Source organism: Alligator sinensis, unplaced genomic scaffold (genome assembly GCF_000455745.1).
Source record: "Alligator sinensis unplaced genomic scaffold, ASM45574v1 scaffold520_1, whole genome shotgun sequence".
In the NCBI taxonomy this organism is placed as follows: Eukaryota; Metazoa; Chordata; order Crocodylia; family Alligatoridae; genus Alligator; species Alligator sinensis.
In genome coordinates, this window is record NW_005842064.1 from 429,532 (window position 1) to 454,085 (window position 24,554).

The 24,554-nt window shown below is 46.1% G+C and overlaps 2 protein-coding genes across 12 annotated transcripts in view; one reads left to right on the forward strand and one right to left on the reverse strand.

Annotated features, from left to right (window-relative positions):
* The window catches only part of SNX11 (sorting nexin 11), a 28,536-nt gene extending 26,281 nt beyond the window's left edge, over positions 1–2,255 (forward strand). For 7 of the 9 annotated variants that reach the window (XM_025203753.1, XM_025203760.1, XM_025203754.1 and 4 more), the window contains one exon: positions 41–925. In XM_025203753.1, coding sequence (XP_025059538.1) covers positions 41–167 — 127 coding nt within the window. In that variant the 3' untranslated portion in view covers positions 168–925. Of the gene's footprint in view, positions 1–40; positions 926–2,129 lie in introns of those variants that run through there. The other 2 variants (XR_003093978.1, XR_001358009.2) reach the window with 2 other exon arrangements.
* Positions 1–24,554, reverse strand: part of SKAP1 (src kinase associated phosphoprotein 1) — a 250,306-nt gene that overhangs the window by 2,704 nt on the left and 223,048 nt on the right. The window contains exons 9-10 of one of the 3 annotated variants that reach the window (XM_025203752.1): positions 19,013–19,125; positions 2,377–2,538 (exon numbers count right to left, since the gene is read on the reverse strand). In XM_025203752.1, coding sequence (XP_025059537.1) covers positions 2,395–2,538; positions 19,013–19,125 — 257 coding nt within the window. In that variant the 3' untranslated portion in view covers positions 2,377–2,394. Of the gene's footprint in view, positions 1–2,376; positions 2,539–13,181; positions 13,578–19,012; positions 19,126–24,554 lie in introns of those variants that run through there. The other 2 variants (XM_014519786.1, XM_006023279.1) reach the window with 2 other exon arrangements.

Sequence of the window (24,554 nt, forward strand, 5' to 3'; positions counted from 1 at the left end):
TATCCAGACTGAGCTGACCCCTGCCCCTCTTCCCCTACAGCTTCCAGATATGGTTTGAAAAGGTTCCAGCCTCAGCAAGGCAGTCAGGATGTACTGGGAAGCCTAAAGGAGCAGCAGCTGTTGCTGGACCCAGAGCTTGTCAGGACCTACGTGCAAAATTTAAATGACTAAATTATAATATCAGCGCCTTTTGCACAAGAATGTAAACTTGTGACTGGGACCACCTGAAACATAACAATAAAGTTAATCCCATCTCTGGCTTTGGTATCAAGTACACCCTATGCCCAACTACACTAAATTGATTATGAATAAATTCCCCTTTCAAAATGATTGCCTCTCCCTTGTTATCACATTCGTCACCAATCTAGGTATCTGTGCCAGTTGGAAAATATTTTGGGATCTGCCCTGTTATAACAATGACCTATACAGTGCCTTACAATTCATGGTCTAAGGTGCTCAGTTCAAGTAATCAAGTCCTACTGCAATTAATGGAGTAGTAAACCTCCAGCTTAGGGTGCTGGGCTCGAGCAATCAAACCATACTATAGTTAAGCAAATAAGAAACCTCCAGAGCAATCAAGGGTTTTTGTGCACATCAGTTTCACCCACAACAACCAGAGATGGATCCAAAAGGCTAACATTTACAACACAACCAAAGGACAACGACCCTCCACCCTGTCAGCTTTGTCTTGACCCTCATCTTCAACCCATCAAGAAAATATGCTTTGAAGAAACAGTATAAAGCAAGACAGAACTGCCAGCAAGGTGCGTGCAGTCCAGGGAAGACCAAGAAGCCATCCTGCCACCCAGCCAACAAGCGAAGGATCCATGCGTTGAGGCTGTACAAGAACTGCTGCCTGCCTGCATTGGGTAAAGATCTCTTTGCAGCTAAGACAATACTAGGACTAATAGCTCATTTTATATTGGGAAAGTCAACCGAGTGTTATGTCAATTCTCAGAGCACTAGGTTAAAAAATTTATTTCTAAGTGCAACAGCTATATTTTAATCTTCAAGCTTTACTCTTAAAAAAAACAAACAAACCACAATTACTTTTCCCATGAGCATTAGTTGCAGAAGTGCATCACTGGGAGGGATTCAGAGAAACAGCAGAGGCTTAGGGCAGGCTGGAGGTGGCAAGGCAGCCCAAGTGGAATGGGCACAGCATAAACAGACATGGGGGGTGGGGGGTGCAGGCATGCTACTAAGCAGTAATTTGACTTGATCGTCCAAGTTGGTGTCAGGGGGAAGGTGGGCTGAAGATCTCCCTTAGCTCAACTAGAAAGCTTCCTGGGCCACAACTGTGATGAGCCCTTTCTCTTTTGTCATTGCACCACACTCGTAATACAGCATCACTGTCATCCACAGACTTATCTCTGGGATAGACTGTTCCCAGGGTGGGTAAGAAAATAGCCAGCTGAGTGCTGGCAGGAGACAGATGTCAATGAACGCAATGGGGGAAAATCCCCTCTTGTCCTCCCTCCTTCACACCTGAGTGACCATCTGTGTATTTATCTGCTCTTATACAGATAACAGCAGTTACTGGAAGCAAAAGATGGATGGGAAAATACCATCTCCCCATCTGCCCTCCTGCAAAAGGCATATTTTGTCTGAGCTATAAAATACATTTAGTTTAAATAATAGTCTTCTCTAGGCTTTCCCGGATGAATGCCTTAAGAGTGCTATTCAAAAGCAAACCCCTCAGAGATCAGCCATGTTGCACAGGGCTTTCCACACTAACATCTCACTGCACTTCTCAGCCAGGAAGAGGACAGCTACCTTTTCACAGAGGGGTGACCAATTTCTGTGCAATGCCCGCATTCAACGAAGGGCTTAAAAAAAAACACGTGCAGTGAAAGATCATCACCCTGCAGCCTACTCAGTCTCTGTCTACTCCTGTATCCTTCCAGCACCAGCAACCAACACCAGCTGCTTCAGAGTAAGGTTCAATAAACTCTGCCTTGTAGGATAATTTCCACATGGGATAATGCTCCTCAGGGGATGTTGCCACCCAATCCTTTCGTTAGAGTTTAGCTTATATGCTGAAGCTCTAAGGCTTATACCCCTTTGGCTGGCTCTCTGCACAGGAGTGAATGTATCCCCTTAATAGAGTAACCGTCTCTCTTTTGCAGATGGGGAAGCTGAGAAAGAGCTGGTGAAGAGATTTGGTCTGGGGTAGGAATGCATGATGAGCAAGTAGTCGTTGGAGACAGAATCTGGGTTTCCCCAGGCACAGCCCTCTTGGGCCACAATCCCTCCAGCACCGGGGATGAAACCCAGGTGTTCCTCTCTCTGCTCCCACCCCAGGACAGACACCCAAATATGCTGCCTCCCAACTGTGAGCAGGAGATAGGAACAAGTGCCTGGCAGAGGGGCTGACTTCAACCACTGGCATGCTCACCAGGCCACTGCACAGCAGCTGAATCCTTGAATTGAGCAGGCTGCAATGCTGCTGGGTCCCCGGTGATGCAAGCTTCTGCCCAAAACCCCCACTTCAAGCACTTGCCTTACTCTCCTCTCAAAGTGGAAAGGAAAATCCTGCTGCAAAAAAGGAGCAAAAGCTTTGTGTCAGAAAGGCAACCTGATCTGGGTAGGCAGAAGGATTAAATCAATCCAGCCAGATCCCCAGCCCCTGAATGGTGGGCTGGATTGGATGGAAGGGCTGAGCCATGGGCACCAGGTCAGAGAGCTGTACAAGGTATGAATGGAAGAATGCAAGCCTGCATCCCAGCCCTCCTCTGCCTGCTGCAGCTACGCCTCGGCCTGAACACCATGAGGTATTTTAAAATAATTTCTGCTTTGATGAATTGCCGGGGAGTCCGCGATTGCTCATAATCAAAGGGAGGAAAATGCAAATGAGAGCCAGCCGAGAACTATCGGCACCAAACGTTTATTTCACTGCACAGTGCCAAAAAGAATTAAAACAACATTAAACTCCCAGCAATAATGTTTAAGTCCTCGTTTCCAAGTGCCAAATTGCACCACTCTGGATCATACAGATGTTCGTTAATTATGCTAATTTTTATTAAACTATTAAAATGAGGAGTGCACTGGCACAGCGAGGCAGAGCCCAGTGCAGAGTGAACTCTGCTCTCGTCTGGAGGTGCTAATTTACTTGTGCATCTCACTAAGATGCTGATGCCTGGGTTTAAGGGGTTGCTGAGCAGTTGGATTTTTCAGGAAGGGGGCGGGGGGGATGGTGGGGGCAGAAAGAAGATAGTGGTTGAGGGACGCTTCTTCAGAATCTGCCTAATTAAGTTCTAACGAAGCCTGCATGGACTGGGATGGAGATTTAGTATAATTTAGTTAAGACTATACATGAACTTACTGGGGTGGGCAAGGTCTTACATACACAGATCCCTAACCAAGGTAAGAGATAACTGTGGTCCTCTGGCTTAACAAATGCTACACACTCAGTCAGAGCTTCTTTCTCAAAATGGACTTTTAAAGGCTTTGCAAAGCCTGGCCTGGCCCCATTATACAGATACTGAAACTGAGGCAGCACGCAAGGAATGTCAACAAGCCCACAGGATAGTGTGGTGAGAGAACCAAAGTCGCATAACTCCCAGAGGTATCACCCCCAACTCCTGCCTAGCTTTCCTCTTTGTCCTGCCAGTTTCATACCAGTTTTAACTCTATTGAATTATTCCTGATTTATGCTAGGGCAAGGGAAGAATCAGCCACTATGTCACTCACAAAACAAACCCTACTAAAAGAAGCCAGTGGCTCTGAATACTGCCTGCTCGCAATGAGCTTTTCCACTCAGCACTGAGGACTTATTTAATTTGTTTTTACTAAAACTCAGATTTACTCTCAGAAAGCAGAAACCCTCCAGTGGCTCCAGTGCTTCATGCGTTTCATTCCAGAGATCCGCCGCGATGAGCGAACCTGAAGCAGACGCTCTCGCTCCCCTAATCGCCAGCAACTGGGGGCTTTTATGGTGGGTTTGCGCATGGGGCCATAAAAGGATTTATGCTGCTAATCTCCATCAACAAGGGGAAGGGGAGGGGGGAAGATTCCCAACAACAACATGTCTGCCGTAAAAGAAACAGCACATTCTATAAACAAAATGCGCTGCGGCCGCTGGCATGGGGAATATTTCACAGCTGGAATAAGCCTCAAGTGGTTTTCCTGTTGCCATTTAAGGCTGCAAGACTATCACAGTCCTCCTTAGTACTCTGCCTGTCACAGGGCCTTAAGTCCCTTCATGGCACTGCAAAATGCTCTGGCAGTAGGTGTCAAGAGATACCAAGGGGAAAGCAGTAGGCTGCTATCATAAGTCTGAAAAGAGACTGAAGGCCCCCACAACACGACTGTTCCATTTTAATTTCCATCCACCCCTTGCTGCTTCCTATTTGTGCAATCTCTCACAAGCAACTCAGCCACAACCTGCAATGACCACCCCTTGCCATGGGAGCCGGAGAGGAGCCCAGGATGGATTCTCAGCTACTATACAGTAAACTAGTAAAGCCTTGCTGATCGCAATGGAGCTGTGGCAACCAATGCCAGCTGAGGATTCAGCTGTCAGTCCCTAAGGCTCAGACAAAAACTCACGCTTTCCTGGCCCCTCATGTCAAGCTTCCCACTCTGTGTTGTAGTAATGGTTTCCCTACCTTAGTCTAGAGGGATTGCACTCTTTAGAGTGACAGGAAAATTAGGACCCTGGGTTCATTTAGTCTTGAGGTTTACATACACCCCAATACTCCCCCCGGAGAGGTTGTCTGCTCCAGGAGTGAAAAGAGAAGCTATGACTTTTGTGTCATAGTAGCACCCAGCTGCCCCTCAAAGATGAGGAATCTCATATGTCATGCACTGCACAAACACATGCATGGGGAAGGGGGTCTCTGTCTGAGTAGGCAAAGGATGGCTGAACTAAAGTGCTACCGTCCCCACCTCACAGAGGAGGAGCTGTGCCAGAGAGGGGCTAAATAACTTAACCAAGGTCACATAGGGGAGTCTGCATCAGAAAAAAAATAATTGAACCTGGTGCTCCTGAGCCCCAGGCTGGCACCCTGCATGTCTAACATTGCAGCTGTATCTGTTTGCAGACCTTCCGCTCTGCAAACAGTAATAATTCCAAAAGCAGCATCTTCTCATCCTGTGTGAATTCTCCCTGCCTCGCAACCAGGAGTGCAGGTCCCCTTTTTATTCCTTCTCCCAAAGCAGGACTGATAATATTTACTCCCCACCACTGCTTGCAAGCCCTAGTCACCATCCGTGTGCCTTTTGCCAGCCCTCATAAACAACCCGATCCTACTTCAGGAACGCAATTAATCAGACCCCCTTCGCACAGAAGATCAATGACGCCTTGATGGATGCCCAAGGAAAAGCCAATCAATCAGGGACTTACCGGTTTATGATTGCCCAGCCCCATTATTAGTGCTTGTGTGTCATACATTATTGTTAATAAAATGGAGGATTCTAATTCATATGTGAGGCATGTCATGTGCTATTAGAGGGTCACTTGACATAGGGGAGTTTTATACCAGGTCAGCTATACGTCTGTTTACCTAGAAAAAACAACCCAGAACTGAAGCAAGCTTTGAAACTTAGAATCTCCCTTCCCCTTAGGGGATTCAAAACCTGGAACCAGCTGAAGTCATTACTGTAATAGCTGAGAAACGCCATTTATTTAGGAAATGCTCACCTACATTTTCCAGCTTGGTGTGGGGAAGAGTTCTCTCCATGAAAGAGGAACTGGCGTGGGGGGGAGTGAATTAACACCTGTAAAAAGACTCTACTAGGCTGGAGGCAGCATCCCACTGCGCTCTGTGCCTTGGCTTCGATTCTTAGCAAATCATTTCCCTCCACCCTTCTCGTTTATTATTCAATGTTTCTTCTTATAAATCACAATAAAAATATGAATTATTAAATTTGTTCCCAACTATTATTTATTTGCTATTATGGGAAACTTGCTAAACATGCGCCAGCAGGCAGCAGGGGGACGGGGCCAGGGACTTGAACATGTGGGAAAGGAGAAGACAAAAGGAGTAGTAGGAGAGTGAAGCCGGGGTGAGGGGGCCTCAGAACAAAGTGGACGCAGGAAGTGAGGAGATGGTGTTGCCAATAATGGGTTGGGGAAATGCAGTGACTGCTACCGGGACATAGCTCATATTGAGGTTACGCTGGGCTTGGCCCAGTCTGTACTGAGAAGGTTGAATGCAACTTTGGAAGGAGGAGACTCGCTCTTACACCGACTCTGTTTTCTTGTTTCTATTACTGCACCATACCTGAAAGTCTTATCTGAGTGAAAGTCCCACCGACTTCCCACAGGGAGCTCTGACTCTGGAAAGAGATTCAGGAGTTGCCCAGTCATTAATGCAAACTACATATTCCCTGTGCAGTACCATAGATGTGGACAGCCTGGGTCCAATAATAAACTCAACCAGCACCTGGCATGACCCCACTGAGTTAACACCAGAGATAAAATTAGCCCGCAAAGGCAGATACGAAGGCCCAGGGATGTATGTTTGACTCTGGTTCAGAAGGGGCCCCTGTGCACAGGCAATGCCAACTGTAGAGTCTGTGAGGGTGAAATACTACTCTTGGTCCTGGTGTGAACCCAAAAGGAGCTCTTCCAGATTTATATCGGACAAGCTGAGGCCGGACCAAGCAAGATGACATTATATGGGGAGGCACCTGGCTGCTGCAACACGAGTTGCCCTGTAGGAGCCCAGGCAGACAGACGCGGGAGAGATGCATGCAGCACTGCCACTGAGGCAAGAAGGGGCAGCTGGCGCAGCATGCAAAGAGCAAGCAAGGGGGGACGATCGCTTGCGATGGGAAAGGGAAGAAAATGCTGAATTTGTAGACAATAGCGGCTGCACCATCTCGGAGATGATGAGATTGTGAGATCATGTGAAACTGCCGTATTAATATTTATTCCATAAAGCACGCGGCTCGCAGCTTTGCAGCGTTCTGTCGCGCTCTGACCACAGTACCAACCCTCAGGCACCGCAACACAATTTGGAAACAATGTGACGGAAATGTTTAATCTGCTCAGCCCATCTGTGCTGCGTATTTCTCCAGATCTCCCTGAGAGAGGCGCCTTCGAATCTCCACATTGCCTTTAATATTCTCCTAAATCACCTCCCCACTGCACTTCAAGGGCCATTGCTACAATATCACAGGTTCATCTAAAGTGCACCAGAGGGGGGCATAGAAACAGGGTGTTGCCCGGGATATTTTTTATTTTAAAATAATTTCCTGGGATAGTCTTCCTGTGCCCCTTGGAAAAAAAAGGAAGAAAAAAAGGAAAAAAGTGATTGTGCTGTTGCTGGAAGGTGATTAGTGAGGCTGTTTAGAACCAAACGGGCTAGAATGGAGCAAAATCATTTCCAAAGAATTGTTTTTATTAATCTCCTTCCCGGCCATTCACTTTTACACTCTGCTTTCATTATTTTTCTCTCCTTCGGGCCCAATCCCTCCCTTCACCAGCAAGCTTCGCCACTGATTGCAAATTAAACAGGACCAAGCCCTGTGATGGTCTGGCACAGAAACTAGACTGATCGTAGTAAAAAAGCACCAGGGACTAGGAGACAGGACACCTGGAGGGAACAGGTTTTGGGGCTTAGAGAGGAATCAGGATGCCCTGGTTCCATCCCTGGTTGCCAACATGGACTCAAGCAAGTCGCTCCCCAGCTCTGTGCCTCAGTTTCCCCTCTCCTTGTAGAACAAGCATTTTCCCTTCCCTGCCCTATCCGTTTGGGGGGTGTGGGGGTGCTGAGTCTTGTCTGGCTAATGATGTGCACACTGCAGGCTGCAAGAGGCTACAGATGCCAGGTACTATTTCTTTTTACCCATTACCTCCATATTAGATGTTGGGGGAGGAGGGGGGGAGATGTCAGTGGAGGCAATTGATCTTTACTATGGAGGAGTTTGGCTGCGGGGAGACCTTATCGGAGAAATGCCCAACTCATTTGATGTACCCCCTCCAACCAATGTCAGTGTCCTGAAGTATCACAGCCCCTTCTTTCACCCATGCACATTTTTGGGGCTGGGGGAGGGCTGGGGACGGGACACAAGCATCCTTCTGGGGACCAGACGTACTTTGTGCCTGAGGGCAATGGTTAGCACCTGGCTCATGGGGATGGTGTACACGCGCACACAAGATCCCCTTCTGTGCCCCCTGCACGTGGACACCAAATCCCAAATAAACCCGCATCCAACTGAGACACCGGGATCCCTGTGAACTACTCCGCAAATTAAAAGAAATGAATAATTTAGCACTCAGGATCATTCTAGCAGAGGGAAGTGGGGGGTGGACGAGGCGTCCCAATTGTGAAGCCTTCAGCCCGCCGGTGTGTTACATCATCTGCACACATAGGTGTTGCCATGGCAGCCGCTTATAGCTTCATTTCCTGGATCCCCCGAGGGGGGTGTCACAGCCGGATCCACCTGCTCTTTACCCTACCCTCGGCGGGGTCATACTAAGGTCGCCAGAATAAATGAACGTGGGTACTAATGATCTGTTCGCTGGCTGTTTATGCTCTCTGTGTGTCAGGGGCACTCACATTTAGAGAGCTCATTATGGCTGCAATTAGACTGCACCATTGCTAGATATTTAACTCCTTTTTCTTTTAAATTAGCATTTTAATAACATTCTTTGAGCAGGGGAAACAAAATGACCATTTTTCACGGACAAACTTCTTAGCTGTAGGTGCAACTTTAATGGCAAAGTTGCAAGGGGGTAGAATAAGATCAGCTCTGTTCCCTTTCCACCTATTCCCCTTTCTGCTCCCCTCCCCCCCCCCCCCCCGGGCAAGGGAAAAAAAAAAGGGAAGAGATTTTTATTTGCTTTATCACACACTCAATTTCCTAAATTTGTTCGGCAGCCAATTATTTTCGGCTTTAAAGTCCTGAACGCTCGCCTGATGAAAATTAGCAGCCATCTGAGTTAAACTTTGCATGTGACCTGTGAAGAGGGCTTAAAATAATTACGTGCATACGTGTGTGCGCGCGTGCTGTGTGTGAGGAGCCATTTGTTTCAGATTCCCCTAGCTGAAAGAAGGAAAATGGGGGAAAGGAAAAAAAAAAAGAAAAAGAATTGAGTGCTGACGAGATGATCAGTATTATCAAAATATCTTTATACAGTAACCCCAAGGGCCATTTCCATTCAAAGGTCTCTGCAATTATCTCCCTTTCGTCCATAACTCTTCTGATCATCATATATGACTGGGTAGGGAAAAAAATAAGAACAGAGATGAGGCTCTACCTGTAATTACTGATGCTTAAAGGGTGAGGGATGGAGGATGTAGAAGGCAGGGGGTGGTGGGAACCAGAATGAGACCAAAAGAAAAGCTACAGGAGGAGCAGATGCTAGAAGTTTGGCTGTCAGGAAGTTGTAAAGGCACCTGTCTTGTGCTCATATAGTCTGATTAGATGAAAACTATGATGAATAATAAAAATGGAAATGTTGCGATTGCTTCCCCAAGGTCATTTGATGTTAGTTGTTTATTTCCATTTAATTTAAGATCTTAAGCTGAATGTCATTCCATAGGCATAGCAGTGGATAGGACTCCAGAAAGCAGGTTGGTGTGGGGAAAACGAGATGACGCACTCGTGAACTCTGCGTGCATGTTACATACATCTACATACGTGGATAAATGAGATGCCCTTTACAGTCTCTGCACTTTGTTCCAGTCTCTTACAGATGCACAAAGTGTGTGCGCAAACTGGCTTAATAAAACGCATTCTTTTCCTACCCAGGAATCCCACATCCAAGTTCTGTCTCTGCTTTTATATTCTGACACTGGGCTTACAACCCTTTCCATGACAACAGACTGGGGTGGGGGGATATTTCACAGCAAGAGGAGTTTGAAGGTCAATAGTTGAAGAGCAAAGTTAGGGACCAAAAATTAAGATGACACTTCTGCTCCTTCCCATCTCACCCTGCATCCCCACTTCCATGCACAGTTAAAATAAAGAAGATGATCCTGCCAGATTAGTAAAGAATCAGAAAAGGAAAGCGGGGGTGGAGTGATATAAAGCAGGGCAAGAAAAATGCAGCTTTTGTGAGAACAACGGTTTAAATGTTTACTTTTCTATATCAGCTCAGCTGCACCTTAGAAGCTGCCGTTTCATAAATACAATACGGATGGCACAGGCTATAATTTGGTGATAGCTACCCCAGGACATATCTAGATACACTTCTGTTATTTTAATTAAATACTGCATTATGGTTTGTGACAACTTCATCGCTATAGCGTAAATGAATTTGGAATTAAAGTCTTACTTAGGCATCCACTATTTCCGTGCCCCCCCTCCATTTCTCAGTTTTACAAAGCAAAAGGCTATAAAATCAAGATGTTTGTTCATTTACAGATGGAGGAGCGTGGAAAAAAAAAAGGGAAGACGACATACTATAGAGGCTGAGTCTGAAATACTCATTGCTTATGAGCATTCTCAGATAGAGGGGAGAATTCCTTTGATCGTAAATGGGAAATGTTGAATATTAATTGTGCGTGTTACTCTTATCTTTCGAACCGGGCTCCTCTAAACAATTATTCCAACAGCCATGGGATTTTTTGCCTCTTTTGTTAGCAGTTAATAGCTTGCTTTTAATTTTTAACTGTTGATTTGTAACTGCCCTGTACAGTATGAACCACAACAAGTTGTGTAAATTTATTTTTTTTTATCCCTACGAGCGGCGCAGGTTGGGCTTTTTGGGCCTGGGCCACAGACTGAAGAATTATGACAAAGGCAAACTTTTATTTTATCCCCTGAAATGGGAGTTTCAATTCCATCAATCTATTAACTTGTCTCTAATGAAACTAGACCGTACGTGACATTTTGCAATATAACTGCTTTAAATGTTACCACATCAATTGCTTTAAATGTTACCCGCAACTCGTGAACCGGGAGATGGTTTTATAATTATCTCCCTCTCTCTCTCTCACTCTACCCCCCTCCCCCTCTATTCCCAGCCAACGAACAAATATTTCTACTTTCCACTGGTATTTTATATTATCAGAGGAAACAACAATGTATGTTTAAATATAGATGCTCAACAGGCTACAATAAGAAAAAGAAAAGAAAAGAAAAGATTACTGTGATAATGTAAAAGAATTCACTTGCATATTTGGCAAATCAATGCAAGTTTTAAAGTGTTTATGATCTATCTTGTCCATGTGTCATTTGGATTCCACACTAAATTCTGCTTTTGTCCAATCTATTGCAGCCCAACCATCCCCAAAATAAAAACCCCATAGGGAAAAAAAATAATATATATATATAACCACAGAGTTGTGTGGAAGTTATTGCCAATGAAAAATGGTTCTGAAATGACACCCTGCTTTAATATTTTTCGGTCTTTGCAACCCCCATCTGAAATTCCCACCTCCATTTAAGAAATAAAGAGGGAAATGGTCAGACATTTGTTACATTTGAAACAAAAGCTTTTTCACCACACATTTTAAACAGGGCATCTCATTGAAATGTCACCCCCACCCTCCTTGGTAGATTAGTGAGGGGTTTATTACTAAATCTCTGTCTAATAAAGGCAGAGTTGACTCTGGAGGAGCCGCTTGTTATAATACTGGCTTCGGAAAATGGAGGGATTGTCATACTTAAAGACACAAATTTCCCCTGTAATATATTCGAATGGAAACCTCTGAATCCAATACTACATGGGCACATCTAATAAATTCACAATATTTCAGCCTCAACAGCCTACAACGGTTAGTTTTAAAGATTTATGTGGTAAAAAATTACTCAGTGATGAATATAGTTTATTCTGTGCAGTATTGGAGGGTATAAGGAATTTAACTACTGTCTTTAACAGTGAATTTATTATTACCTCTGTCAAAGACAAAGTCTTTAACAGCATTTGTTATACATTTCAGCACAAAATAAATGGTCAGAATACATATTAAAAAAAAAAAGAGCAGCCAGAATTTTTATAAGCACTGGCAGTTTGGAAGATGAACCCAGTAGAGCTCTGCTAAAGTTTGCACAGTTCTGGGTAAATTCTCTTGTACGCTCCCAGAAAATTGTCACGGTTGGGGTTTATGTATTGGGGATGGAAGGGGAGATTCTGATCTCAGCTGAAGCAGCATAAATGTGCAGCCAAGAACAGGCTCTGATCTCATTTATGCTGGTGTCACCCCCAGGTTGGGGACAAATTCTGCTCCCCATGACACAGGTGTCACTCCCTGTGAAAGACAACAATTTTGCTGGGGCAATGGGAAGATAAACCCAAAGCAAATGCCATCCGCTGATCTCCTCTGTGCCAGTGGAACATGGGAGTACAAGACAAATCCTACTCCCCCTTAACACCAGAGTAAATCTGGAGTCACTCGACCAACTTCAATCAATGTAAACCCAAGCAGAATTGTACACTGTTTAACCCCAGTTGCAGGACCAGGTTAGGGAAAGTGGGAGCAGAGAGGCTGAGTGCAATGTGTTTTGGAGAGAGCATCCGGGGTGGAAGCGCTGGGGTTCAGCAATTTATTTATGGGCTCATAATAAGCGGTCGCTGGGCTGCAGAGGCAGCAGCTACGTGTCATTGTGTTCCCTCCTTGCAGGTCCAGGCAGCCCCCGCCACCCTTTTGTCCTCTCCTGGAATGGGTGTCCCCTCATTTATAAAAATTACCTGGGAGGAATGAGGCTGCCAGGGGTTTGTTCTAGACGATTGGTTCCTGTCTGGGGGGAAAGGAATGGCCCTTGCCTGAATTTGACCGGTGTGTGACCGTTGCCTTCCAGCTGACCCCGAATCCCATTCCCATCCCTCCTAACTCGATAGCCTCCCATAGGGGTTATTAATGGGAGCAAAACACCATCATCCCCATCATGTCCTTCGTCATCACAGCACGGCACAGAGCGGCTTGTTAACACAGCATTGGGGGGAAAGGGGGGGCATTTTTCAGCTTCCCCCTCCCAACCCGCAATAAATAAGAAATGGCAAAGAAGGATGGGGAGGGGGGAGAGATTCAGACACCATTCCCCTCCGGATAGGTCAGAGGTGCATAATAGCTATTTGACAAGCAGCGATCAGGTTCATTGTGCCATTCAAACTGCCCCCAACCCCATCCCCCTGCCTGTACCCATCCCTCCCCTCCTGTGGAAAGTACAGTTGCCGGACAGTGACAGAAAGGGCCGCTAGATGTCACCAAAGTCCTCCTTTCGCTCCAGGGTCTCAGGAATAAAAGCATCTCCCCCGCCCTTCATTTAAAGCAATTGAGAGAATTAACTTATCCGGTTTTATGGCCTGCTTGTCACATCCAACTAAGCCCACTTAAAATAGGAAGTCTCGCTGTATTCAAATAATTATCATAACGTACAAATCACTCAGCCGGGGGATGAGGGCCAATGTCCTTTCCCTGCAGGGGAAAGGGAAGCGGCACCTCATGTCGCTAACCAAAGCGTGACGTGCACCCCAGCTGTGCTGCACCAAGTCCAGGGAGCAGCATGGGAAGGATGTGGGGCCAATGCCAGGCTGACCATGCTGGGGATCTGTGACAGCCCCTTTGGAAGCAGAGGTTCTGTTCCAGCTCACGTGGTAGCAGCTGCAGCCTTTCGTGACGCTAACAGCACCACAGGGTCCGATGAAGGCTCCGGCAGCAAATCTCCGGCCTGCAGTCCTAAATACAACAGCCAGGCGTAATACCAGTATTGGCAGTAAAAAAAAAAAAATACCAGGACAAGGAACAAAATGGAAGACCTGATGCTTGTCAAGCTGTGCAGCCCTGTCTTCCTGCAACTGAGGTGACGCCAGTTGAACACCTGCAGGCTACACCTGTCCTGGGGATTGACATGCAGGAGCCAATTGCTGCTGCGCTCATTCTGCTCCTAAGGAGCAGGCTGGGACCCTGGCACTCCTGCCATGTGTGAGCTCAGAAGAACTGTGTTCTGCAGACATGGAGCCCAGCTCCTCTGCCTCAGTTCCCTTCCCATGTGCTGACATCTGGTCTGTTGTTGTGTTTCCTCTTTAAGCAAGAGCCATATTTCTACTTGATGCAGAGGGAAGGGACCCAACATATGTACCTGTTTAGCTGCTCACCTTGCAGCTGCAAGTTAGTTTGGGATACAACAGGCAGAAAGGTGCAGTGAACAGAGAAAAAGCCACGCACAAAATCACAACAAATGTCCTTTGGTGTGCGTTCTGACAAGGGTTTCAAAGCATTTTTATGATGTCAACCCTCAACTTCCACAAGGAACCAATAGGTATAAATAGTCCTATTTCCTAGCCTGGGAAATGAAAGCAGGGTGCAAAGCGCAAGAGAGTGCAAGGCCAGCCCATTACTAGAGCAGACGCAGACCCCCGATTGCCTTGGTTGCAGTCCCCTGCCCCCACCTCTCAGCTACCCTTTCCTTTTCATGCGTACGTGGCAGGGAGCACAGATTCCCAACCACCTCCTGCAAACCTCAGCAAAGTGTTACAGCACAGCGGGCCCTGCTTCCCCAGCCCTCGCCCCTTTGCCCAATGCCCAGCCTACAGCTGTTTCTCAAGCATGCCAGTTTGCTGAATCCTTGCCAGCTACTGATGTCCACTAACCCCCAAATCACTTTTCCCCGCTGTTGATGCTCGAAATGTCAGACAGGGCCTGAGCAGCAGCCGGCGTGTGTTTCAAACACACCAGATGGATTTTTATATTAGCTACTATTTCATGTTCAGACAGAGCGACCGCACCACTAAAACTGCAGCCTCGATGCTGCCGAGTTTGCTTCTGTGAGATTAATTCTGTGAAATTAATTGGGACAAGATTGAAAAGGAAATTAAAATGCAGCTGAGTGAACAGGCTTTTCAAACACCTTTTTTTTTTTTCCTCCCCCCCTCTCCCTTTCCCTGCTCAATTCAGGCTTGGATACCGCCGCGGTCGCGAGGGTCCGTTGTGCAAAGTAATTTATGAGAGGAAGGCTCTCAGGACCAATCGGTTACGTGTGAGGAAGCCAGCAAAAGAGTCACAATCTGGAGCCACTAAAGAGAGTTAAAACCCTGCCCCAGTTCCAAGCTGTATCCCTGAGCTGGTGTACGCAAAGGCTGTTCTCTCTGCCACTGAGAGCGAGAATGCCTTTTAAATATACTCGGTCCACAGAAGGGCAGCAGGGTGACCTCAGGGGCATCACTCTAGGTTGGAAGCCAGCAGCAGAGTTCTCTTCCAATAAGGGGGAAACACCAAGGTAATGTCATTGAGTTCAATGGAGCTGCTCTTGGAGCATAAGCAAGATTAAATACTCAGACCTCTGGTTTCTGCTCCTAGCGTGACCTTGAGCAAACTCCCTCCATTCCCCAGGACTTCATGTCTTCTGCTGTGAAAGGGTGAGGAGCAGTGATTTATGTTCTTGTGAAGAACTTTGAGATCCTTAAATGGAAGGTTCTGAGTAGTACTGACAGAAGGCAACTGTAGGACCTCTAAGGATAAGTCTACAATGCAGACAAGGTACAAGAACAGCTCACATAGAGATACTGGTGCTAGTTTTAAATTAGCCAGCTACCTACAGTTTAACTGATTTCATAGACCTTTGGGCTAGAAGGGACCCCGGAGGATCATCGAGTCCAGCCCCCTGCCCCAGGGGCAGGAAGTCAGCAGGGATCATAGGATCCCAGCAAGATAAGCATCCAAATGCGTCTTGAAGGTGTTCAAAGTGGGTGCTTGAACCGCCTCCGGCGGCAGTCTATTCCAAACCTTGGGGCTCGGACAGTAAAGAAATTCTTCCTTATGTCTAGCCTGAATCGGTCACGGCGAAGTTTGTGACCATTCGATCTTGTCATCCCTTGGGGCGCTCTGGTGAACAGACGTTCCCCCAGATCCTGATGAGCACCCCTGATAAACTTAAAGGTGGCCACCAGATCACCCCGAGCCTGCGCTTTTCCAGGCTGAAGAGTCCCATGGCTCTCAGCCTCTCATCATAAGGTCTGTTTTCCTGACCTCTGATCATGCGCGTGGCCCTCCTCTCCACTCTCTCAAGCTCCTCTATAACCTTTTTGAATTGTGGAGCCCAAAACTAGATGCAGTACTCCAGCTGCGGCCTCACCAAGGCCGAGTACAACAGGAGAATGACGTCCCAGGATTTGCTTAAGAAGCATCTATGGATAAAAGCCAGTGTTTTGTCCATTTTACTAGCCGCAGCATCACATTGAAGGCTCATGTTCATCTTGTGGTCAATCATGACCCCCACGTCCCTTTCATCTGTAGTGCAAACCAGCGTAGCACTGCCGAGCCTATAAGCATGCTGCAGGTTTTTCCTCCCAAGGTGGAGAACCTTGCATTTATTGGTGTTCAACACCATCAGGTTCTCATCAACCCATTTTATGAGCCTGTCAAGATCTGCCTGGATCACCCTCCTGTCCTCAGGTGTGGATGCCTTACCCCAGAGTTAGGTGTTGTGCTTGATATCAGTGTAGTTGAGGGAATGTGGGGCTCAGAAGCAGCTGCAAACCTGTCTGGGAAGCTGGGTAAGTAATTCAGGAGGTTAGCCTGCACTGTGCTCTGGGCTGCTATAGGCCTACAGTCAGCAGGGCCTAAACAGACCAGCAGAGTGCTGGCTTAAGTGCAAACATATGAGATACAGCTACTCTCTGGCTGCAGTACAGATACAGCCTGAATACCAGAATTTTGGCCCTGCTGGATGTGGGCTTTGAAGGTGGGGGAGAGCTAGGAGTAGAACTCCAAAACTCCTCAAAGCATCCTGCTGGTCTGTTGGTGAATACTGCTTGTTCAGCACAACACCCTCCATGCAGTCCTTTGGTTCAGAGGCAGGCCTTCCTTTGAGCTGCATTATTATCCAGACCAGCCTGGGCCAGGCTGGGCTCTAGAAGTCCTCATGTGCATGACAGACAAGTGCCCAGCTATTCCTATACTTACTCTATTCCACTATTGTAAGCCACTTCTTATTCCGCACCCATCATCATTGTCTCCACTGCTCTCACTTTCACTCTAAGGGCATCCTGTTGCCAGTACCTGAATGTGGAGGTAATACAGACCCTTCTGCACAGCTAGGAAATAAAGGCAACTTTAGTTTAGACAATCAGCAAACTGAGCAGGGCTCTTCATCTGGGAAGAATCTGAAATGCAGCAATAAGCCTACCACCCTTGCTGCCCCCTGCTTCATCTCCAATGTACAGAAGGGAAATGGAGGGAGACTAAAAAGCAGCAACATGGCCCAGGGCCTGCTGAGAGCATTGTTGGCAGTGATGGGGGAGAAATCAGGAGTTTATGGCTGCCAAGCATGTGCTCCTTCCCACAGAAATAATGCTTTAATATTAAATGATAAAATAAACAAAACGAAAAGGCCTGCATGAATCTGGGACTGCAACTAGGGTGTTGCAGCAAGAGTGCATGGTACCTTCTCATGGTCCCAGCTGTGTTCTGGAGCTGACACCATCAGAACTGAGGGACTGTGCTACCAAAGGGCCCTCAAGAACTCCCTGGGGGCTGGCAGATGGAGCTCAGCTCCTGCTAGGATCGGGATTCTGAGAAGGTAGTGGTAGCATGGCACAGGTTCTGTATTCTGGCTGTAAGAAGTGGTTAATGCCTTTGGGCTGGGCCTGTTCTGGCCTGGCACTGGTTTAGCAGCATTAAGGAATCTACAGCAAAGCCCTTTCACCCTAGAGCCTCTGGTTTTCTCCCCATGAGTTATTTTATTTAGGCCCCGATTGTCAGAGAGGCAGAGCGCAGGCAGACCCCATGGATCTCAGCAAGTGCTCTATCCACTGGAACCTGAGCCTGTCTTGTTTCTGGCCTTCCCAGAGCACATAATTGGAGCCAGGATACCCACCCACTACATCTGAATCCAACCAAAAGGGCTTCCTGGGGTAGCCTGATGGCATACCAGCAATGTGGCAACAGTGCCAAGAGAAGTTGCTTTTGGAAGTGGGCCTACTTCACTGCACCATAAGTAGGTGCTCAGGAGTCATGTGAGGTGGGGGAAAGGAATACAAGTCAGGTACAGCTCCAACCTTCATCAGTTCCAACCCTCATCATAATGAAGCCTCATCAGCTATGGGGAATGACTGGACAGAGGGGAATAGAACATGTACTTCTCCCTGTCCCTAAGATCCGTATTCGTATTGCAACAACACCTTTACCTCCAGGCCTGGATCAGACCCTCATTGCATTATGCACTGTATATACAAAATGCACCAAAAAAACCCACTGAAAAGAGAATGCCAGAGTCATGTCCTGCCTACCCATTAGTGACAGTGAAATCACACTGCCATTATACTGTGGCTAGTATGCATAGCACAGCCACCTTCCCTTACCATAAGCAACAGACAGGGAGGAGAGGCTGCTTACAGACCCCCTCTGGCAGATGGGAACCTGGAGAAGGCTCTTGCCTCCACTCCCCTCCCCCCAGAGGCACAGTGCAAACAGTTAATTTATTCACCTGCATGAGCTCCTGACAAACAGAGGACCCGTCACACCTGACTGAGCAACTCAATTACCCCTATAATACCAGAGCAACAACACGCACAGACTCTATTATAGAGAAAAATCTTGCTTTTGGGCTTTTTAAATACCAGGTGCAAATGCAGGGGGCATGGGAGGGAGCAATGCTTAATATGTATGGCAAAAGAGGAGGAGGTCAGAATCAGGCTCTAACCCCACTACAGGAGGGAATGTTATTCCAGCAGTTAGAGCACAGGGCCAAGAACTCCTGGGTTCTGTTCCTGGATGTGCTATTGACTTGCTCTGTTAACCTCCATGCTCTGTGTCTCAGCTTCAGCCCATCAGCTGTGAACAAGACACAGAGGCACTAGGGAAGGTGAGACATATCAGCTCTGCTCCTGTTCTCCTCCTATTACCAGACAGCAGGAACCTGGGCTTCCTTCCAGGTGTTAAGCCAGATCCTACCATGTCCATAGTCTACAGTCTGCAAAGCCTATAGTCCAAGAAAGAAACCTGGACTGCACTTATCTCATATCGCAGCCTATTTCTGTCCCTGCCAAGGGACACTGAGATGCTACAGCAATGGAAGACAGGCACTTATGTAGATGGTAAGCCAGATGTAGAAGATCTTAAGTTCTGAGGCCACAAATGTTCCTGGTTCAGGAAGCTGGTACTCAGCCTCATACCTTGCTCACAATGTAGATGATATCACCACGCTGGAAGGACAGCTCATCCGGGTAGTCGCTGATACAGTCCCACATGCTTTGGTAATAATTTGCATAATCTTTCATGGAGCCTCCTAGAAAGAGACAAAGTGAGAGAGATGAGAGCAGTGACAATGACCAGAGGATTCTCCAGTTTCTCAAGGGACTGGCCTCTATACTGGCAACTCACTCCCCAGAAAGACACAGTAGGAGCTGACTGGAAAATTTCAGCTTTTTTCGTAGTAAATCTGGAACATTTTTCATGTTTTAAAAAAAAATCCCTGTGAAAATGTTCTGTTTTTTCTAAAAACTGAAATTAAAATAAGCAACAAAAGAAATGCTTTTTTTCAGGAAATGCTTTTGGTATAGAGTCACTTATATACCAAAGTCTTGTAGCTTTGGAAAATGCCAAGTAGAGAATATTTATTAAAAACTGAACCGGACATTGAAACATTTTAACCAACAGTGTTTTCTATTTGATCACAGCTCCCACATTTTTTACCAAATCGAAACATAACATTTTCTACCAAAAGGAAATGTTTCTATGAAAAAGTCTATTTTTAATGAAAAAGCTGTTCAGACTGGGGGTAGGGGAAGTGTAATCAGTCAGGCCAGATATATCAGAAAAAGCCCTTGCGTGGACGTCATATCTGCCTTGGTAAACAAAGGGCCTTGGATGGCCACTAACCACCATGAACAGTGCCCCTGGAAGGATGGTGCTGGGGAAGGTAATGAATGGATTTATTCATTAATAAAGCAAGGGATTCTATCTCATCTTGTAGTCAAGCAGCAACAACCAGCCCACAATCCCATATCAGCTTCCTCCAGTCCTAGTGAATTTGATGGAAAAAAGTCTTTCCAGGGTACCCAAACCCACAGTCAGGTGTGATATATGAGTGTGCTCCAGAAATTAATGATAAAATGTCTGCTCACACTGTATGTTTGTTAAAAAAGTGGGAAGCTACTCAGCAGTGGGGAACACTGATAGAGGTACTGTCAAATGCACCCATTGTTTACGACTACGTGATGTGATCCAGTAAATCACGTAAAGTGATTTGGTCCAGTAAATGATCATTGCACACAAAATGGCTTTATTACAAAACTACCATTAGTTTCTGGAACACCCTCATACCATGATGACATGCCAGCAGTTACTGGGGAATCAAACCATGGCCTTCTGCTCAGGTTAAGGAGTCCCAACCAATGCTGTAGTTACGCACTGGACTTTTATTCTTGCTGGACCTGAGCAACAGAAGGAGAAGTTTGCATACTAAGCCACAATACTATAAAGACACATCATATTCCACCTCACAGGCATGAGCAGCCTTAACTAGAAGCCTCAGCTGTGGTCTGGAGGACAGGAGGTCTAGGTCAGTGATTCTCAACCAGGGTGCTAGGGCATCCTGGGGTGCTACAAGACCTTTTGAGGAGTGTCAGGAGGTGTAAGGAGATAAGCAGAAAAACTAAGCAGATAAGCACAGGCTCAGGCTTGTCCCTGCCTGTATGATCCTTCATCCCCTGTGCCAGGCCTCATGGCAAGGTAGTAAGCACAGTAATCTATAAATTAGTTTTTGAAACTGGGTGCCACTCAATTCACAAAAGTTATGGAAGGGTGCCTCAAGTCCAATGAGAGGTGCCTTGAGCTGAAAAAGTTTGAGAACCACTGGTCTAGGATGGGAACAAAGAAAACTCTATTCGAAACAAAAGGTGACATTTATTCTGAAGAATGGTTTATTTGCTGAAAAGTGCATTTGAGGGTCCAATAAAAAATAGCTGTGAATTCTTGCCAAATTTGGTCATTACTTTGGCTGAAAAAAACCTGAAGAATATTTTGGCAATCCTCCTTCCCAGTAAACATTTCAATTTTTCATTTCAAAATGAGGTTGCCTAAATTTAAAGCTAAAAAATAGAGCGTTCTCCATCCCCCAACTTCCACTGGCAATGAAACATATCACTTAATTTCAGGTTAAGCAAAAATTTTTGGTTGACTCAAAACATAGTATTTCCCCATCAATTCTTCAATTGGGGGCTTGGGTGGCATGGGTACTAAGACGCAAGTTTAACTGCCCAGAGACCACAAGTTCAAGGCGTTCATGTCACAGAATTGAAATTGGAATTGAAATGACATTATTCCAATGAATCTGCAAATTCTGCTAAATACCTTGTCACACAGGGACACGAAAAAGGAAAGTTCTTCAATTCAGTTCAAGCAAAAATATCAGCTCTACTTAGGTAGCAACTTTCATCCGAGGAAGAATCATTATGCTCATTTTATAGACAGGGAAGTTGAGGGACAGAGAAAGGAAGCAGTTTGCCCAAGGCCACTCAGTAGATAAATTGCAGAGGCAGGCCCATTTGTTGAGCTGTGACAGCGGAGCTAGCTAGACCCACCAGGAATTAGAAGCCCTCTCAATGGCTAGAGGGAGACTACAACAGCTAATTCTTCTGGACAACAAATGACAAACAGAAACAAGAGTGAAGGTTACAGGTTAATAGCCAGGATGCCCAGTGAGGACACCACACAAAGAGCTCCAGCCAGACCCCACTACTCCCTGAAGTCATCTAAAGAGCAACTGGATGCGACCCAGTGAAACTCTGCTTGGAAATGTAAGCAGACAAGGGCAGGGAAGACAGCCCTGCAGTTGCCCAAGGTCCCCTCTGGCCAGCACCTCCTCCCTGGCCTGATAAAAGGACAGTTTGGCAAAAGCTAAGAGAAGATTGGCCAGAAGGTCCTGGGATTTTGAGGTCCTAGGGAAAAGAAATGGGGTATCACCTTTCCCGATACCCTGTGCTAACCATCAGATCAGGGCTGTCCAACTTTGGCATGGACATATGCCGCTGAGGCATCCCCCCTTGGGGTGCCCCCCACATCACATGGGCAGTGCCACTGGCAGTAGGAGAGGCAACTGCATGGGCCGCATGTTAACTGCTCCACTTGGCCACCAGTTGGACAGCCCTGCATGAAATCATGTGTTTCGACTGGGGGTTAGATAGGACAGTGTTCTAATGGTGCAGCACTGAATTGAGGATGCCTCAAGATGCAAAGATATAGACAGCTCCCCAGTGAGTCCAGTGGATAAATAAGCCCACTTAAACAACATTCCAAGGGCTCCAATTCAAACCTGGAATTTAAATGGATAGGGTTATATACCGGTTTGATGCAATAGCGCATCAAGCCCAGGAAACATAAATGGAAAATACTGAGCGCACATTGGAGAGAACGTTTCTAATATTGTGTAAGGGACTGAAAGATAAGGGCACATCTGGAGTACTGTGCCCAGATTTGATCACCTAAATATGAAAAAAGACATTACAGAGATGGATAATGTTACAGCAGGGAGCAACTGGAATGACTCAGGGACTTGGGGAACTTAAATAGAAAGGCTGGGAAAAAGTAGGTCTGCATCCTTTGGAAAAATATTAAAGGGGGAGTGCGCAGTGGCAGGGAAAAGATTGTGAAGGGAATAGAGAGGGCAGGAGCTACTGAGTTATTTAAGCTTGTGTAAAGTACAGGAACCAGGGGTTATGAACTAAAGCAAAAAAGATATCAGGAGGTACCTATGTAGAAATGCTGAGTGAATAGCTGGTAACAGATGGAAAGAGTAACTAACGCAAGGAGGTTTGGGGGGTGGGTTTTGGTTTTTTTTGTTATAAATGGAACCCAATGAGGGCAACTCTTCAATGAACAGAATAACTCAGTAATGGGGTAGGCACAAGCCCCAGACCTGTTGATTTTCTATGGGACACACAAGCACAAAATGTGGGAGAAAAAGGAGACCCATGACATATAACACTGAAACAGGCAGACCTCACTTATTGCAAAGAAACTGCACAAGTGATTGCTTAAAATATCAGTAATCCCACAGAGCGTTAGAATTAAGTCACTAACCAATAGGTTTAAAGTAAAATGACCACCAAATTCAGCATGCATTGGGTTTCAGCCAGGGGCAAGTTCTTCCCTCCCCCCTACAAATATGTTGTTTTTGAGGAAATAGAGATTTTGGACTGAAACTGAATGCTTTATATTGCAAGGGATTTCTGAAAGCAAGAGCTACACAGAGCCTATTTCCTCCCCCCTTTTTTTTAAAGCTTTTTAGCTGAAAGAATTGATGGGTCTGGCAGATCACCAGGAGTTACAGAGTACAATCCTGGAAGATGAAGACACTACTGAAAAAGCTGAAAGAAGTTAAATGACTTCTTTGCACCAGCTTTCATTAACTAGTTAAGGACACCTGGGTGACGTGCAGTATTCAGGACTTTTCTGGTAACAAGTGATGAGATGATCCAAGTTAAGGTGAAAGAAGAATTTCTGGAGCAAACTGATAATTTTTAAAAGCAGTAAATCACCAGGCCAACACGGAACATCCAAGAGTTTTGAAATGTCTGATGTACCTGAAGGGGCTGAGAGGTTACCATAAAATATGCAATCTCTTTTTTTTAAATAGCCATTGGTTCCAGGGATTAGAGCAGCAAATGCAGTACCTATATTCAAGAAAGGCTTGAGGGGTGATCTGAAGAATTATAGACCTGTAGGCCATACATCTGTACCTAACAAATGGTTTGAAATCATAAATAAAAAATAGGAATCGCAAAATATTTAGAAGGTCGTGACCTGACAGGGTCTCATATGAGTGAATTCTGGGGGGAAAAAAGTCATATCTCACTAATCTCCCAGAATTTTTGAGGATGTCATCAAGTAGTGGATGAACCACTCTACATAACTGAGACTTTTGAGAAGTCCTCTTGAGCCTCTGAAAAGTTCCTGAACACAAAAACAGTTTTAAAGAAACAGAGCATTTTAGAATAAGAGGAAAAACTACAGTAATTAAGAGGCAGAGAGGAGGAATTAAATGGTCATTTTTTGTCATTATAAAACATTAGCATCAGGTTACCTCAAAGTTCAGCATTAGGTTCTGCACAATTGAATATATTTATTTAAGGATTGACAACATATGCACCATGGTCTGAAGCCAGTCTGCATTCGTCTTTCCCTGTGCTCGTGTTGGGACTGAACAGTGAAGAGCTGTGCTGGACTAGGGAGCTAGAAGCTGTGCCCGCATTGCTGCCACTTTTCAGCACCCCCTCTGACATCCCTAACTGGGCTGGGTTGGGGGTGTGGGGAGAAGCAGCAGCATGGAAGCAGCTTCCAGCTCCCCAACCCCAGCACAGCTCCCCCTCTGGCTAGAAGCTGCTCTAATACTGCAGCCAGGCTGGGAGAAATGATGGTGCTATAGGCACAGCTCCCAGCTGCCTGGCTTTTGCAGGCGCACAGGAAAAGTCCTCCCTTCCTTCCTCCCTCCTTCCCCAGCTATCCTTCCCCACATCCCCAGCCCCTTTGTTGATGTACTGCTGAAGCCAAACAAGGCTTGAAAAGGTTGCTGGTTCCTGCATGTAATAATGATCAGGGTAGTAATGGGGCTAAATTTGCAGATGACATCAAACTATTTCATAAATTCATAGATGCTAGGGTCAGAAGGGACCTCAACACATCATCGAGTCCAACCCCCTGCATGGCAGGAAAGAG